This window comes from Physella acuta, unplaced genomic scaffold, assembly GCF_028476545.2.
Source record: "Physella acuta isolate Inbredline_101_S28 unplaced genomic scaffold, ASM2847654v3 ptg000433l, whole genome shotgun sequence".
Classification (NCBI taxonomy): Eukaryota; Metazoa; Mollusca; class Gastropoda; family Physidae; genus Physella; species Physella acuta.
Genome location: NW_026731952.1, coordinates 111,251 through 127,935, shown reverse-complemented (window position 1 = coordinate 127,935; position 16,685 = coordinate 111,251). Strand labels below are relative to the sequence as shown.

Genomic DNA, 16,685 nt, shown 5'->3' with positions numbered 1-16,685 from the left:
AGGGTATATAATTTCGGCGGATGAGTTAACAACTGTAATTTACGTTAGAAGCCCGCTACTGTAGCCCACATTGAAGGCCCGCTACTGTAGCCCACACTGAAGGCCCGCCGCTGTAGCCCACATTGAAGGCCCGCCGCTGTAGCCCACATTGAAGGCCCGCCACTGTAGCCCACACTGAAGGCCCGCTGCTGTAGCCCACATTGAAGGCCCGCCGCTGTAGCCCACATTGAAGGCCCGTCACTGTAACAACATGCGACAGTGTTACCTCAACCAACAACCTGACGGCATCCACCAAAAGTAAGTTGAGGTTTTAACATATATGTGTGTGTGCGTGTGTGTATGTGTGCATGTGTGTGTATGTGTATGGGTGTGTGCGTGTGCATGTGTGTGAATGTGTTCATGTGTATGTTTATGTGTGTGTGTGTCAATACCGTGTCATGTCGCTCGTATATTCATATGTATCTTCGCTCGTATATATATATATATATGTATCTTACAACATCATCTATATAATCTATAGCATCTACAATCAGCAGATTGTACCCAGACTACCCAGACAGACTGCCCAGACTACCCAGACAGACTACCCAGACAGACTACTCAGACAGACTACACAGAAAGACTACCCAGACAGACTACTCAGACAGACTACACAGAAAGACTACCCAGACTACACATACAGACTACACAGAAAGACTACCCAGACAGACTACCCGGGAGACTACCCTGACTACTCAGACAGACTACCCACACAGACTACCCACACAGACTACCCAGACTACCCAGAAAGACAACCCAGACAGACTACCCAGACAGACTACCCAGACAGACTACCCAGACAGACTACCCAGACAGACTACCCAGACAGACTACCCAGACAGACTACCCAGAGAGACTACCCAGACAGACTACCCAGACAGACTACCCAGACAGACTACCCAGACAGACTACCCAGAGAGACTACCCAGACAGACTACCCAGACAGACTACCCAGACAGACTACCCAGACAGACTACCCAGACAGACTACCCAGACAGACTACCCAGACAGACTAACCAGGCAGACTATCCAGACAGACTACCCAGAGAGACTACCCAGACAGACTACCCAGACAGACTACCCAGAGAGACTATCCAGACAGACTACACAGACAGACTACCCAGACAGACTACCCAGACAGACTACCCACACAGACTACCCAGACAGACTACCCAGACAGACTACCCAGAGAGACTATCCAGAAAGACTACCCAGACAGACTACCCAGAGAGACTACCCAGACAGACTACCCAGACAGACTACCCAGACAGACTACCCAGAGAGACTATCCAGACAGACTACACAGACAGACTACCCAGACAGACTACACAGAAAGACTACCCACACAGACTACCCACACAGACTACCCACACAGACTACCCAGACAGACTACCCAGACAGACTACCCAGACAGACTACCCGGGAGACTACCCAGACTACTCAGACAGACTACCCAGACAGACTACCCGGGAGACTACCCAGACTACTCAGACAGACTACCCACACAGACTACCCACACAGACTACCCAGACTACTCAGACAGACTACACAGAAAGACTACCCAGACAGACTACCCAGACAGACTACCCAGACAGTCTCTCCTGGTCCTTCAACATGTCAGCAGCAGCCGTCGCCATCGCCTTCATCGGCATCATCCTCGTCATCGTCTCCAGGAACAAAGCCCTGAAGAACTTCGGCTTCTTCCCCAAGGACGTCGCCCAGCGGAGGGTAGGGTCCCAGCAGACCAGCGGCACCGGCACGCCCGTGTCTACCAGCAGCCGGGCCCGGGGGGACACGCCCGCCACACTCAACAGAAGCCAGAACATTTTCGGCCCGGCGGAGCGACGCCCGCCACCGCCCGCACCGTTTACAACAGCAGCATCAGCCGCTCCCCCCGGGGCGTACGGTCAAGGTCATAACCCACCGATCTTTGTCCAAAGTCGTGGGAGTCTTCCGCTCTCTGACCCGGTGTACCCACCCCCCGTGGCGTACCCACCCCCCGTGGCGTACCCACCTCCCGTGGCGTACCCACCCTCCACGTCTCACTCACCTGGGGATCTGCGCCCCCTTAGGGGAGCCATCAGGCCCACAGCGCCGCCCATGGACAGGTCCGAACCCCCTTATGTTGAAAGCCCTCCCCCCTCATACTCTGAGGCGGCCAGATTTTCAACTCTTCAAAACCAGGGGCCCTAAAGTGTGACAGAGAACTGACGTGCAGGGGGAGTAGAGTCCAGAGGCGTAGCGACCCCTCCCGGCGCCCGGGGACAAACTTTCGATTTGCACCCCCCCCCCCCTCAAACTTTCAATTTGGCGCCCCCTCAAAGGTCGGCGCCCGGTGACATATGTCTCCCGGCCCCCCTCGCTACACCATTGGAGTAGAGTGTCTCAGTGAACAGACCTGATATTCAAAGGAACTTTATGCAATGTGACAGCTAGAGCTCTTGTAGATAACGCTATCAGAACCTTTCTGCCGATTAGTGCAAAGGTCGTTTGTGTGCCTTTGGTGTGTGTTTGTATTTGGTGTTTGTATGTGAATTAGTCGAGCATTATGGGAATCTTTGAGATTGTAAAATCACCTTTACGAGACTTTTCTTACTCATTCCGCTTAGATGCACTCTCTCGTGATCTCTCTCTCACACTCTCCCGTGATCTCTCTCTCACACACTCTCTCGTGATCTCTCTCTCTCACACTCTCCCGTGATCTCTCTCTCACACACTCTCTCGTGATCTATCTTTCACACTCTCCCGTGATCTCTCTCTCACACACTCTCCCGTGATCTCTCTCACACACTCTCTCGTAATCACACTCTCACACACTCTCTAGTGATTTCTCTCATACACACATTTATCACCCAACTGCTCATTGGTAAAAAAAAAGTTTTTCACAGTGTTTGATCTCAGAAACGTTGTAATAAGATGTCTTGGTGATTTGATAAACGTCTGACATATTGATGTATACCGGTGACATTGTGTGACAGATTAATACGATTGTGTGACACTAATTGTATTGTTAGGAAAATGAAGTCCGGAATCTAGCTAAAATCGATTTTTTTTTCTGTCCTGATAATAAAAAAATCCCAACTTTAATGCTAATCTTGGCTTTTCCCTTCTGTAGACTTAAAGTGCTGCACAAAGTGGAATCAAAGAGTTCAACTTTTTGTTTCGTTTTATCAAATGAAGAATTTTTTTTTTCAAAGCGTTAAAGTTTATTTTGACGATGAATTAAAATCTATGATTTTGTGATCAATTAGCGATCACAAGCTGTTCCATTAGTATGAGTTGTGTGCGTGTGTGTATGTGGGGGTGGGGAGGGGGCGCTGTTGTGCTTGGTGGATCAGTTGATGCTGATTGTTCTTGTAAGTTGTATGCGATTGTACTGGGACCAAGTGTGTTGTTGAGTGCAGGTTTGTTTCTTCTGCAGCATCTGTGATACCTATCCAAACCAATGTGATAGATCTGTGATACATTTGTGATTGTTTTCAATGTGTTTGTGTGTGTGTTTTGTCAAATGAATGTATTCCTTTGTAGTTTTTATATATATATATATATATATATATATATATATATATATATATATATATATATATATATATATATATATATATATATATATATATATATATATATAATCTATTTTATACATTGCAAGCTGCAAGAACAATGCAATTTTAAAGATTCTACACTTTTATCATTGTACATTAACGTTATATTTAGTATGCATTTAATTATTGTAATTCGATATTGCTATTGATGGAAACCAGTGAAAAATTGTATCAATTGTATGTTCCAATTTTCTTTTGTTAAGGCATCCTTTTGATGTCTTGGTGCGTGTGAACGAAGGGTTCCTTGATTTAATAAAGAGATTTGAGTGGGAAGGGGGAAATCAATCTGACGCCACTATCTCCAGCTTTTCAATGCGTTTAGGTTTATATATCTGCTCAAATGTGAGCGGGTGAATGGATTTTTTGTATTATTTTATTTGTTGCGAATCTGGGAGTGCATGGTGGTCCAATGGGGAACAGCACGGGGTCCCCCTTCCGCTCGAAGCGGTCAGTATAAATTGACCGCTCGGAGTGATTTTCTTCCTTTTTTTGACCCGCGGCGAGATGTAGGTCGGGTCAGGTTTCTGCGTGGCGCACCGCACGCGTGGAGGTATTTGTTTTTTTATACTTTATCTTTATGTGATTTGTATGAATGCGACTGACGATGTTTCTCGTTTTCTTTCATTTTCGTCTAAAACGAGATAGTGAGCATCGGCATGTCTGGTATGCACGTGGTGTGTTATTTTGTTATTTTGAATTAAAATGTATTTTTGATGTTTTCTAAACCCTTGGCGTGTGTTTCGGACCACGTGGTTTAGGCCAGTGTGTATCCCCTGTGTTTCCTAAACTGGTGTGAATGCGTGTGTGCATTTACTTTTTTGTTTTATGATGTGTTGTTATTGACTAGGATTGGCTTAGTCAATAGTCAGTTGTTTTAGACAGTAATTAGATTAGTATATTTTAGTTGCCTCGAGTTTTAGGTGGTTTAAAATTAATGTGTGCTGTTTCGTGCAACGTCATGTTGAGTATCGCTTGCTTTGTGTCTGCCTTCATTGGGGCCCTAGCGGAGTGTGTTAACTTTAATGTTATCAATATGGATATTGTTTATGTAGACCAATGGCTTCGGGCTTCCTTGTGTAGGAAAGATTGGTTCTACGATGAATTTGTTTACACGTTATTTTTAAGTTATTAGTTCTTGGTTAGTTGTGTTTTTGAGAATTGCTTTTAGAATTGTATAGTAGGGATTAGTTTTACTCGAGGCTTTAGCTAGATAGAAGTAGTAGGTAGCATTTTGAACTTGTGTATATATTTATGTATATATCTGCCATTACCATGCATTTTTCTTATGTTTCCCTTTTCTTTTTCTCTTCCCCCCCCTTCCAGTGAGGTTGCTTGGGCAACTTGGCTGGGTGTTTTGTTATATATGAATTGTTTTGTTTGGTGTAAAACGTTTGTTGTGTACGTATTGTTTTCTACGTAATGTATTGTACGTAAGGTATTGTACGTAGTGGTTTTACGTAGTGTTTTGTTTGGTGTGGACTTTTGGATGTCGAGAATGGATGAAGGGAGGTTTCTGTGTGTCAGGGCCTGGACCATCCTAGACATCATAAGTCGGTGCAACACCAGCAAATGGTCGAACGTAATGTTTTGTTGTATATAAACTGTTTTGTTTGGTTTTGTTTTGTCTGTTTTGTGTATTCAGTAGTTTTTCCATTTTTTATATTTTCATTGGTTCCATGAAATAAATTTTATTAAATTGTAAAAGTTTTTCTGTTTTTTAAATTTAGACTAAGGTTAGGGTTTAACCACTGTGGGTTCTACCACGGTTGCACTGACCGGACATTAGTTAGATAAGCCTAGGGAAGGGTAGATAGATATTAGGTATCCCCCCTTAGCAGGGCTTACAAATTGGTAGCACGAGTGGGGTCAGTGCTTTAGTCTAGTTAAATTTTTGTTTTTTTGCTAGGGCTAGGTGTAGCTTAGTTAAATTTTTTTCTTGATAGGCCCTTTTTGGAACCATGTGTGTTTAGTTTATGTTTAGTGTAGGAATTGTTTGTTGTTTAAACACCCAGTCAGGTTGGCGGAGAGACGTGCCTCGACGAGCCTTCAGTGTGCGTGGCTGGACAAGGCACGGTGTGTGGCACTGGACCTGGCGTGTGATGAAGATGGCGGCCTCGTGTGGTCTAGACTGGACAACACACACGGGCGTGGCGCGGATCTGGTGTGTACGGCAGACCGGTGAACAACGAGAGGCCTATGACGTCAATACCTTGACCCACAAAGAGGGCTACTGGACACCCGCCCCACAGGTGTGTCGAAGCGGAGGCACGATCGTTGGGGGCGGGTAACAGTCGGAGAGCCAGTGGGGCAAGGCGGTTGCGTCACCACCTGGCCCAGCCAAGCGAACGCTCCCTACCAACGGAAGGCCTATGACGTAAATTCCTTGACCCACAAAGAGGGCTGCTGGACACCCGCCCAACAGGTGTGTCGAAGCGGAGGCACGATCGTTGGGGTTGGGTAACAGTCGGAGAGCCAGTGGTGAAAGGCGTTGGCGTCATATCTGAACCAACTAAGCGGACGTTTTACCGGTGGTCTGATGCTGAGGCCAGAACTAGAACACGGTGTGTTGTGTAGTGGACGAGATGGACAGGCAACGTGTGCCAATAGAGTCCTTTCATATGACGTCACGTCCGTTCGTGATACCTACGCCCGCCGCCACAGTGGTGTACATCAGACGTAAACACAATCAGCTGTTCGCCAGCGCTGGACGTGTTCACCAGCGCTGGACGTGTTCACCGTATGTAAAGAATCGCGCCCGCGGAAAAGGAAAAATACGTTAAAAAACTTGAACTCTTAGGAATTGAAGATCCTTATACTGTTATTGACAGTTTCGTATAAATAAATATGTGGACAAAATTTCTAAATAAAAATACTGTTAGTAATACTGTTTGCGTTTAGAGTTAAAGTAGCCGAATCTGATCAAATGCAGTTCTCGATACTTTGTTTCAGGTAAGGACAGTAAAATAATAAACTTCATTTTAATTATAAAAGATAACTATTAATAAAACAAATATGCTTGCCCTTCACAAATACTAATAGTAAAAGACAAAGTCAAAAGTAATAATAAGAATAATAAGATCTAATAGTAGGCCTAATACCTGGCTCCGCTGGGTAGACATAGAATCTAGAATCTACTTCTTTACTTAAATTTAATTACTTTAGATCTACATTCGATTCAAAATACACCCATAATAAATCAAAAGTAGTCATAATAGGCCTAATAAAGCATTTAATTGTCTCTAAGATCTAAAATCTCGCTCTATTATCTAATCATTTTTTTAGCAAACGAAATTTTCTGAAATTGAAATAGATGGTATGACTAGACTTAGATCTAGAATCTGCTACTTAAATTAAATTGTAAAAACTTTATACAAGTATGTAGTTGATATTATTGTAGTAGAAGGCTTTAATAAATTACTAAGGCCTACCTACTTTGTTGTCTTTTTACAGCAATATGTATCTGATACTGGACTGAGTTTAATTAAATTCAAATTCATATCTAGTAATTGGTCTACTAAGTTTTTGTAGCCTAGTAGTACAATCTAGATCATACCAGCCAACAACAAATAACCACATTATTATTATTTGGTTAATGATTAGGCTAATTTTTTTTTAAAATCCACTGTTTATAAAAGAAACTAATCAAGCTAGAAACATTATAAGTGAGATGGTTTAGAATAATAATGGACCCAGTCTACAATTGATACAATTGCAGGTCTACATAGGGCCTACAGTCTAGTAGTTTACAGTAGGCACCTAGTGTGTAGCTAGTATACTAGTGTGTAGCTGTCCAGAGTTAAGATTCTTAATGCCTTAATGCTTTCCCCTGATAAGCCATGTGTGCTAAAAATGACATAACATGACACCGAGGTGAGAAGTGTTGAGGGGAGAGCAGTGGGACTTTCCCCTTTGTTCTCCCTGCTGGGCCCTGAGGGTCAAAATTATATAAGAAATACTATCTCTGTGGGGCTGGGTATCACGGAGGTGAGACATTTTCAGGGGAGTGAAGGGCAGACTCCTCTTAGGTTTTATTGTGGGCTAGATACAGGTGGGGGCAGCCATCATGAGGGTTGAATGTCAGTATTAATGTGTCTGATTACTTCCCTGCTGGATTATAAGGGTCTTAAATTGTATAACATGCTACCCAGATTGGTTATTACTCATGGATTATATTAGCCGTTGTAGTGTGGGTTTTGTAGGAGTTAAGTGGTCTCACGTTTGCTACAGTAGATAACCTATAATATATTACTGCATTTGATCAGCTTCGTCTACTTAAACTCTAAACGCAAACGGTATTACTAACAGTATTTTTATTTAGAAATTTCGGCCACATATTTATATTATCCACGAAACTGTCAATAACTGTATAAGGATCTTCAATTCCTAAGAGTTCAAGTTTTTTAACATATTTTTCCTTTTCCGCGGGCGCGATTCTTTACATACGGTGAACACGTCCAGCGCTGGTGAACACGTCCAGCGCTGGCGAACAGCTGATTGTGTTTACGTCTGATGTACACCACTGTGGCGGCGGGCGTAGGTATCACGTGATTTAGGTCACGTGTTTGCAAGGACTCTATAGTAGCGGGCGGGTCTAGGCTGACCCTTGTCCTTCCGGATGAACGGCCGACAGGACTAGTAGCGCGAATCAGCCCTCAGAGAAGGGAACACTATCTTGGTGCCTTGAGTTTTTTTAGGGAGCACAGAGACGCAAGATTAATGTTAATGGAAATTGTTTTTTTGCATTCAAGCTTATAGGCTTGATGTAAGAGATGGGTGCATGTTTTATTTTAAGATTGTTATATGCATTTTTTTGTCTTACAGGGACTGTAAGATTTTTAAAAGGGGTGAATGTGAGCGGGTGAATGGATTTTTTGTATTATTTTATTTGTTGCGAATCTGGGAGTGCATGGTGGTCCAATGGGGAACAGCACGGGGTCCCCCTTCCGCTCGAAGCGGTCAGTATAAATTGACCGCTCGGAGTGATTTTCTTCCTTTTTTTGACCCGCGGCGAGATGTAGGTCGGGTCAGGTTTCTGCGTGGCGCACCGCACGCGTGGAGGTATTTGTTTTTTTATACTTTATCTTTATGTGATTTGTATGAATGCGACTGACGATGTTTCTCGTTTTCTTTCATTTTCGTCTAAAACGAGATAGTGAGCATCGGCATGTCTGGTATGCACGTGGTGTGTTATTTTGTTATTTTGAATTAAAATGTATTTTTGATGTTTTCTAAACCCTTGGCGTGTGTTTCGGACCACGTGGTTTAGGCCAGTGTGTATCCCCTGTGTTTCCTAAACTGGTGTGAATGCGTGTGTGCATTTACTTTTTTGTTTTATGATGTGTTGTTATTGACTAGGATTGGCTTAGTCAATAGTCAGTTGTTTTAGACAGTAATTAGATTAGTATATTTTAGTTGCCTCGAGTTTTAGGTGGTTTAAAATTAATGTGTGCTGTTTCGTGCAACGTCATGTTGAGTATCGCTTGCTTTGTGTCTGCCTTCATTGGGGCCCTAGCGGAGTGTGTTAACTTTAATGTTATCAATATGGATATTGTTTATGTAGACCAATGGCTTCGGGCTTCCTTGTGTAGGAAAGATTGGTTCTACGATGAATTTGTTTACACGTTATTTTTAAGTTATTAGTTCTTGGTTAGTTGTGTTTTTGAGAATTGCTTTTAGAATTGTATAGTAGGGATTAGTTTTACTCGAGGCTTTAGCTAGATAGAAGTAGTAGGTAGCATTTTGAACTTGTGTATATATTTATGTATATATCTGCCATTACCATGCATTTTTCTTATGTTTCCCTTTTCTTTTTCTCTTCCCCCCCCCCCTTCCAGTGAGGTTGCTTGGGCAACTTGGCTGGGTGTTTTGTTATATATGAATTGTTTTGTTTGGTGTAAAACGTTTGTTGTGTACGTATTGTTTTCTACGTAATGTATTGTACGTAAGGTATTGTACGTAGTGGTTTTACGTAGTGTTTTGTTTGGTGTGGACTTTTGGATGTCGAGAATGGATGAAGGGAGGTTTCTGTGTGTCAGGGCCTGGACCATCCTAGACATCATAAGTCGGTGCAACACCAGCAAATGGTCGAACGTAATGTTTTGTTGTATATAAACTGTTTTGTTTGGTTTTGTTTTGTCTGTTTTGTGTATTCAGTAGTTTTTCCATTTTTTATATTTTCATTGGTTCCATGAAATAAATTTTATTAAATTGTAAAAGTTTTTCTGTTTTTTAAATTTAGACTAAGGTTAGGGTTTAACCACTGTGGGTTCTACCACGGTTGCACTGACCGGACATTAGTTAGATAAGCCTAGGGAAGGGTAGATAGATATTAGGTATCCCCCCTTAGCAGGGCTTACACAAATGGGGGTGGGGGTTAGCGGAAAAAGGTCGACTCGATTGGGCTCAATTTTATCATATATTGTTTTGTCAAATAAAGTATGTATTTCAACTGGTTGTTGTATTAATTGTACATGTCTTCAGCTAGAAAATAAATACATAGTATAAATTTAGTTTACGAATTAAAAAGAATTCCAATGATGCCTCTCTAGACCCGTGGCTCCTTCAGTGCGAGGAGGTCTGACACGGCGGAGTTAGCAGGTTTGAGCATTGAGCATTGACTGATGTGAACGGGTGGAATGACTATTTTTTGGTGTGATCTATGGTTGGGTACGAGGGGTGGGGGGGGGGGGGGGGGGGGTAACATCTGTGTATTATACGCACCAAAGTCCATTGTCCTAGTATACCTTGTTTGATTTTCTGCTCAAAGACACATCACGTGACCTCTTTCTGTAATAATAAAAATGTCTATAAATGTTAATGTATACAGTCATACAATCAATAATGTTGTTGAGTTACTTCTATTGTGCTGTTGGATGTTGTGTGTTTAGTTGAAATTACTCCACTGTATAAATTTAGGCCCTAAGCATTTAACAAATCAGCCAATCACCTACTAATTAATCATTCTATTTCTCAATTTTTTTGAAAACCTAAGCGAAGCTAGGCAGTATGCCTAGTCTATATATATAAAGCAAAGTGGTCAAGTGCCCGATAGGGCACTTCCCGACGCCGCAGGCGCGTCAAATTTGGCATGATGGTGCCTTGGCCGGCCGGCCGACCGACCGACCGACCGACCGACCGACCGGCCGACCGACCTTTTTGTAACACCCCAAGGCGTTCTCCTACCACCTCACAAAATTTCAAGGGGGGTCGTCGGAGGAAATGGGCTTTGTGTGAAACCAACAGTTTTCCCTAAAGGTTAAGCCATTTACCTAAGAGCATGCAAAAAATTAGCCAGATGTAAAGACGGTAAGTGCCCTAAAATCCGTTTTGAAATCACCCTCTGTTTTTCCCATAAAATACAAAGATTATATAGGGAATCATGACTGGTCAGTTTTGATCCATTTAACGAATTTTCCCGGACATGGCGAGTTTTTTGTGACACCCCAAAGCGTTCTCCTACCACCTCACAAAATTTCAAGGGGGTCGTCTGAGGAAATTTTTTTTCGTAATAGAGCTCATATAAAGAGAATTTCACTCGCGGTCACTTTTTAGTCCTCGTCGAGGGCTGTGAGTATAACCGACAGGTCTGCCCTACGGCCAAGCAATTGACCTATAAGCATGCCAAAACTTAGCCATATGTAAAGACGGTAAGTGCCCTGAAATCCGTTTTGAAATCACCCTGTTTTTCCCATAAAATACGAAGATTATATAGGGAAATACGACTGGTCAGTTTTGACCCATTTACCGAATTTTCCCGGACATGGCGAGTTTTTTATGACACCCCAAGGCGTTCTCCTACCACCTCACAAAATATCAAGGGGGGTCGTCGGAGGACATTTTTTTTCGTAATAGAGCTCATATAAAGAGAATTTCACTCGCGGTCACTTTTTAGCCCTCGTCGAGGGCTTTGAGTCAAACCGACAGTTTTCCCTAAAGGTCAAGCCATTTACCTAAGAGCATGCAAAACATTAGCCAGATATACTGAGTTTAAGTACCCTAAAATCCGCGTTGAAATGACCCTCTGTTTTTCCCATAACATACAAAGATTATATAGGAAAATACAACTGGTCAGTTTTGACCCCTTTACGAAGTTTTCCCAGATATGCCGAGTTTTTTGTGACACCACCTTACAAAATTTCAAGGGGGGTCGTCGTCGGAAATTTTATTTCGTAATATAGCCCATATTAGGCGCCGGTCAGTCGAGGTCAGTTTTGACCCCCTCTCCGTAGATTTTTCGGCCAACCGTCACCGGCCCTCGTGTTCTATCGCCCCAAGGCACCATCATGCCAAATTTGACGCGCCTGCGGCGTCGGGTAGTGCCATATCGGGCACTTGATCACTTTGCTTTATATATATAGACTAGGCATACTGCCTAGCTTCGCTTAGGTTTTCAAAAAAATTGAGAAATAGAATGATTAATTAGTAGGTGATTGGCTGCTTTGTTAAATGCTTAGGGCCTAAATTTACACAGTGGAGTAATTTCATGACACATAAATATTGATGGAATATTCGCAAACTTATTACTCGCGCGGTTATTAGAACTGCAAGGGTTTCTTAATAGTATCAATCTAATATTATAATAAATTACTTTCGCAATAATTTTTACAATATCAGTACAATGCAAAACTTAATTTGTAACAAAAAAATTTATTTAAAAAAATGCTATACTTTATGACTTTTTTTTTTTTAAAGAGATTACGAAATATTTTAAAATTATTACATTAAAAAGTTACCTCCCCTGTTCATAGACCAAATGACCAAATCTCGTATAATAAGAATTTCACTCGCGGTCATTTTTCGCCCTCTTGGAGGGTATAACAGTGAAATGGTGGTAGATTGTATCTTGGGAGTGTGTGAGATTGCATCAGGGAGACAGTGGCTGTGCGCATGCGCGAGAGAAACAAGGGAGAAGGAGGCTAGAATATGGCGGATCTGGATGAACACGCTGCCTGTGTGAAAACAAAATAAATATGAAAAACTCCAAAAGAAGGCTTGTCTTTTTGATTCTGTATGTGTAATATAAAAGGTAGGAGAAAGGCCTGTGACAAGTTTATATCGTGGACCCAGTCACACAGAAAAGCCTGTGACATTTTGGTGTCAGAAGTGGTCGGTGCTCTTCACCGGAAAGGAAAGAATTAAATCTAGATTTAGTATTGTAACTGAATAACTGTGCTTGCATCATTACGATGGAGTTAGATCTCTATGCCAAATACACTGAATGGGCTGATTGAGAAGGCAAATTGGGTAGAAAAGAAGGTAGCTGAGGTTATTGAAAGGGAAGAAATAGATTTAGAGAGGGAAGCAGCTAGAGCTAAAACAGAGGCTGATAATGAAAGAGCTAAAATAGAGGCTGATAAGGAACTAAAGCTGTCTAAAATAGAAGCTGAAGATAGAGAAAAACAGAGACAACATGAGTTAGAATTAGAAAAAAATAAAAGTAACCAATCTCAAGACAGCAAGGTTAACAAAATGGACAGTTGGAAGCCTAAATTCAGAGCATTTAAACCACAGGAAGAAAGCGTGGAAACTTATTTAATACACTTTGAGCAAATATGTAAGAGTTTTAATTATTCATCTGCTGGGAAGGCACAGGCTTATTGACTAATTTGACAAAAGAGACTATTGCCATAATAGCAAGTATGTCTGAGGCTGAAAAAGAAGACTATGACCTAGTAAAAGAAAGATTGATGAAACATTTTGGTAAGACAGAAGACTATTACAGAAAGACTATAAGAGATGCTAGAATTAACAACACTTGTGACATAAACCAGATCATTTTTGATATTCGCAAATGCATGAATAAAGTCTAGAATTGGCAGAAATAGATTTAAAGAATCCTGAAGCAATTATTGAACTCAACCTGATAGATCATGTTTTAAATAATGCAACAGATAGTTTATTCACTTTTTTGAGTGAAAGAAAAGTTAGGACACAGAAACAATTAATAGAGAACCTCAATATTTATAAGGATGCACATCCAGGGGCTGTTTTGGACAAAAGAGAGCAGGAAGAGATTTCAGCATCAGTCTACAGTAGAAACTCTAGCAGGGATCAAAGAAGGTATGGCAACAGCAAGAGAGATAGAAGTAACAGTGCACCTACCACATGGAAACCAGACAGGTATAAATATAGCAGAAGCATAGAGTGTTACAACTGTGGAAGAAAAGGCCATGTAAAGTCTGAGTGTCTCAGCTCACAAAATAGAGATACATATCTCAGCAATAATTACAGAGGAGGTTATGCACCTAATAACAACTATAGAAACCAAAGTAATTATTACAGACAAGAACAGTATGATGGACAAAGTAGAAATGAATTCCACAATCAAAGTAGATAGCCAAGAATGGGACCAGACAACAGGGGAGAAAATAGAATTAGTAGAAATAATCATCAAGAGATATCAGCAGGGGTAGAAGGGTCAGAGATGGTGGCATCTGTTAGTCAAAGCAATACAACACTGAAGATGTTCCCAGCTAAAGTAAACAATGTCAGATTAATGTGCCTGAGAGATTCAGGTTGCACAAGCATTATTGTTAAGAAAAGCCGTGTAAGACCAGAACAATACATTCCTGGCATAATGAAGATGACATATGCCAACAAGAAATTTAGGGATGAGTGTAAGATAACAGTAGTTGATATAGATTCTGCTTGGCTGAAAGGTAAATTTAAAGTGGCAGTCATGGAAGAACCAATAGCAGATATGATCATTGGGAATGTAAAGGAGGTGAAAGAAAGTAATGAGGAAGATATAGATAGATGGGAAAGTCAAATTGGAGCAGCGGTTCAGACAAGAGCACAGAAACAAGCAAATCAAGGAAGTGTGGACAATGCGGAAAGCAACACAGAATTAATAAAAGATATATATGAATGGATTAAACTTCAGGAAGAAGACAATACTCTCAAGAATATACTGAAAAGATCAATACAAGAAACATGAAGGCCAGGGGATCTAAGTACACTAAAGAAAATAATGTTTTAGTCAGGAAATATATTGATGACAAGAATAATGAAAAGACTCAGATAGTAGTACCACAACCTATGAGAACAAAGATATTACAACAAGCACATGACAGTCCATTGGGGGCACACATGGCAGAAAAAAAAATACATTTGAGACAATAGCTGAAGATTACTACTTGCCTTTAATGAAGGAAGACATAAAGAAACACAAAAATGCACCAAATGCATAAGACTCAATCCTATTGATGGGAAACATAATGCACCCATACAACAGACAGATAGAGTTACAAGACCATTCCAAAAAATAGCAGTGGACATAGTTGGACCTATGGAGCACCCTACTTCCCAGGGCCACAAGTTCTTATTAACTATAGTGGATTGGGCAACCAGATGGCCAGAGGCAATACCACTTAGAGAGATTACAGCTGTGGCTATCTGTGATGCTTTGATGGGTGTATGCACAAGATTCTGTTTTCCTGATACGATTTTATCAGACAATGGAACACAGTTTAAGGCCAAATTGACAATGGCATTAACAAGCTTCTTGAACATTGCACAAGTACATAGTACCATATACTATCCACAAGCAAATGGGATTAATGAGAGATGGAATAAAACACTGAAGACTATGTTAAAAAAGGTAACAGGATCACCCAGGTGAATGGCACAAGTATTTACCTCAAGTACTATTCGCATACAGAGAGACTAAACATGAGTCAACAGGTTTTTCTCCTTTTGAACTGATATAAGGGGTAAAGCCAAGAGGCCCATTAACTTTATTGAAACAAAAATTATTAAATAAACAGGAAGAGGAATTTGATCCTCATGAACTAGTAAACCAGACTAGAGAGAGAATAGTTTATGGGGTTCAGACAGCCCAAGAGAATGCACAGTTAGCCAGTGAAAGGCACAGAAATATAAAAAACAAACATAGATATTTAAGAACTTTTGAAAGAGGAGATTTAGTTTTTGTCAAACTGCCAGACAGAAAAAACATAGATGTATTTCAAGGACCTTTTGAAGTAATCAAGAAACTATCTGATGTAAATTATGAAATAAACATAAAGGGAAATAACACTCCTATACACATAGACAGAATGAAGAAATTATATGTAGAGCCAGAGAAACTGATAGAAGAGGAACATATGGCCTGTACTATAATAAGTGAAAGCTGTAATACACAAGAAATTAAGACTAATCATATCCCAGTGAATGAGAAAAACATAACAGACAAAATAATAAATGAATACAAAGATGTGATTACAACAGAAATGGGTTTTACTGAAACAATTCAACACAAAATAGAATTGACTGATTATAGTGCTATGAAAGGGAAACATTACCAAGTACCAGTTGCTTATAGAGAAGCTGTTGAAGCAGAACTGGATTTTCTACTTGAGTCCGGGCAAATAGAAAGAACAGAATCAGCATACTCATCACCCATGGTGATAGTAAGAAAAAAGAACAACAAAGTAAGGATATGTTGTGACTATCGAGAGTTGAATAAAAAAACTAAGATAGATGCTGAACCCATGAATGATCCTAAAGACATTTTGGAAACTATTAGTAAATCCTCAATTTTCACCACTTGTGATTTGAACAGAGGCTTCTGGCAAATAGGACTGGAAAAGGAGTCAAGACAATACACTGCCTTTACATCTAGCAAAGGTCTATGTCAATGGAAGGTGATGCCCTTCGAACTTGTGAACAGTACCGCCACGTTCCAAAAATTCATGAATAAAATGACAGAGGGAATGAAAAACCTGGTCTTCTTTGTTGATGATATATGCATACATAATAACACATGGGCAGAACACATAGAAACACTAAAAGAACTACTGGAAAGACTTAGAAAACATGGGGTTACCATAGCACCAGAGAAACTGCATGTGGGAGTAGATACAGTAGAATTCCTAGGATTTAAGGTTGGAAATAAAGAAATTAGACCTACTGAAGGAAATAAGGACAAAATATTAAATATCAAAACCCCTACTACAAAGAAAGAAGTGAAAGCATTGTTGGGACTATGCAATTTTTATAACATTTTTGTGGATAAATATGCTGAACTTACTACTCCTTTACGAG

General features: G+C 40.9%; 1 protein-coding gene across 1 annotated transcript; it reads left to right on the top strand.

Annotated features, from left to right (window-relative positions):
• The first annotated feature begins 250 nt into the window (after positions 1-250).
• Positions 251-2,232, top strand: LOC131942923 (polycystin-1-like protein 3). Its single transcript, XM_059302895.1, has 2 exons — positions 251-297; positions 537-2,232. The coding sequence occupies exons 1-2, from the start codon at positions 251-253 to the stop codon at positions 2,230-2,232; spliced, it is 1,743 nt and encodes a 580-aa protein (XP_059158878.1).
• Positions 2,233-16,685: the final 14,453 nt, after the last annotated feature.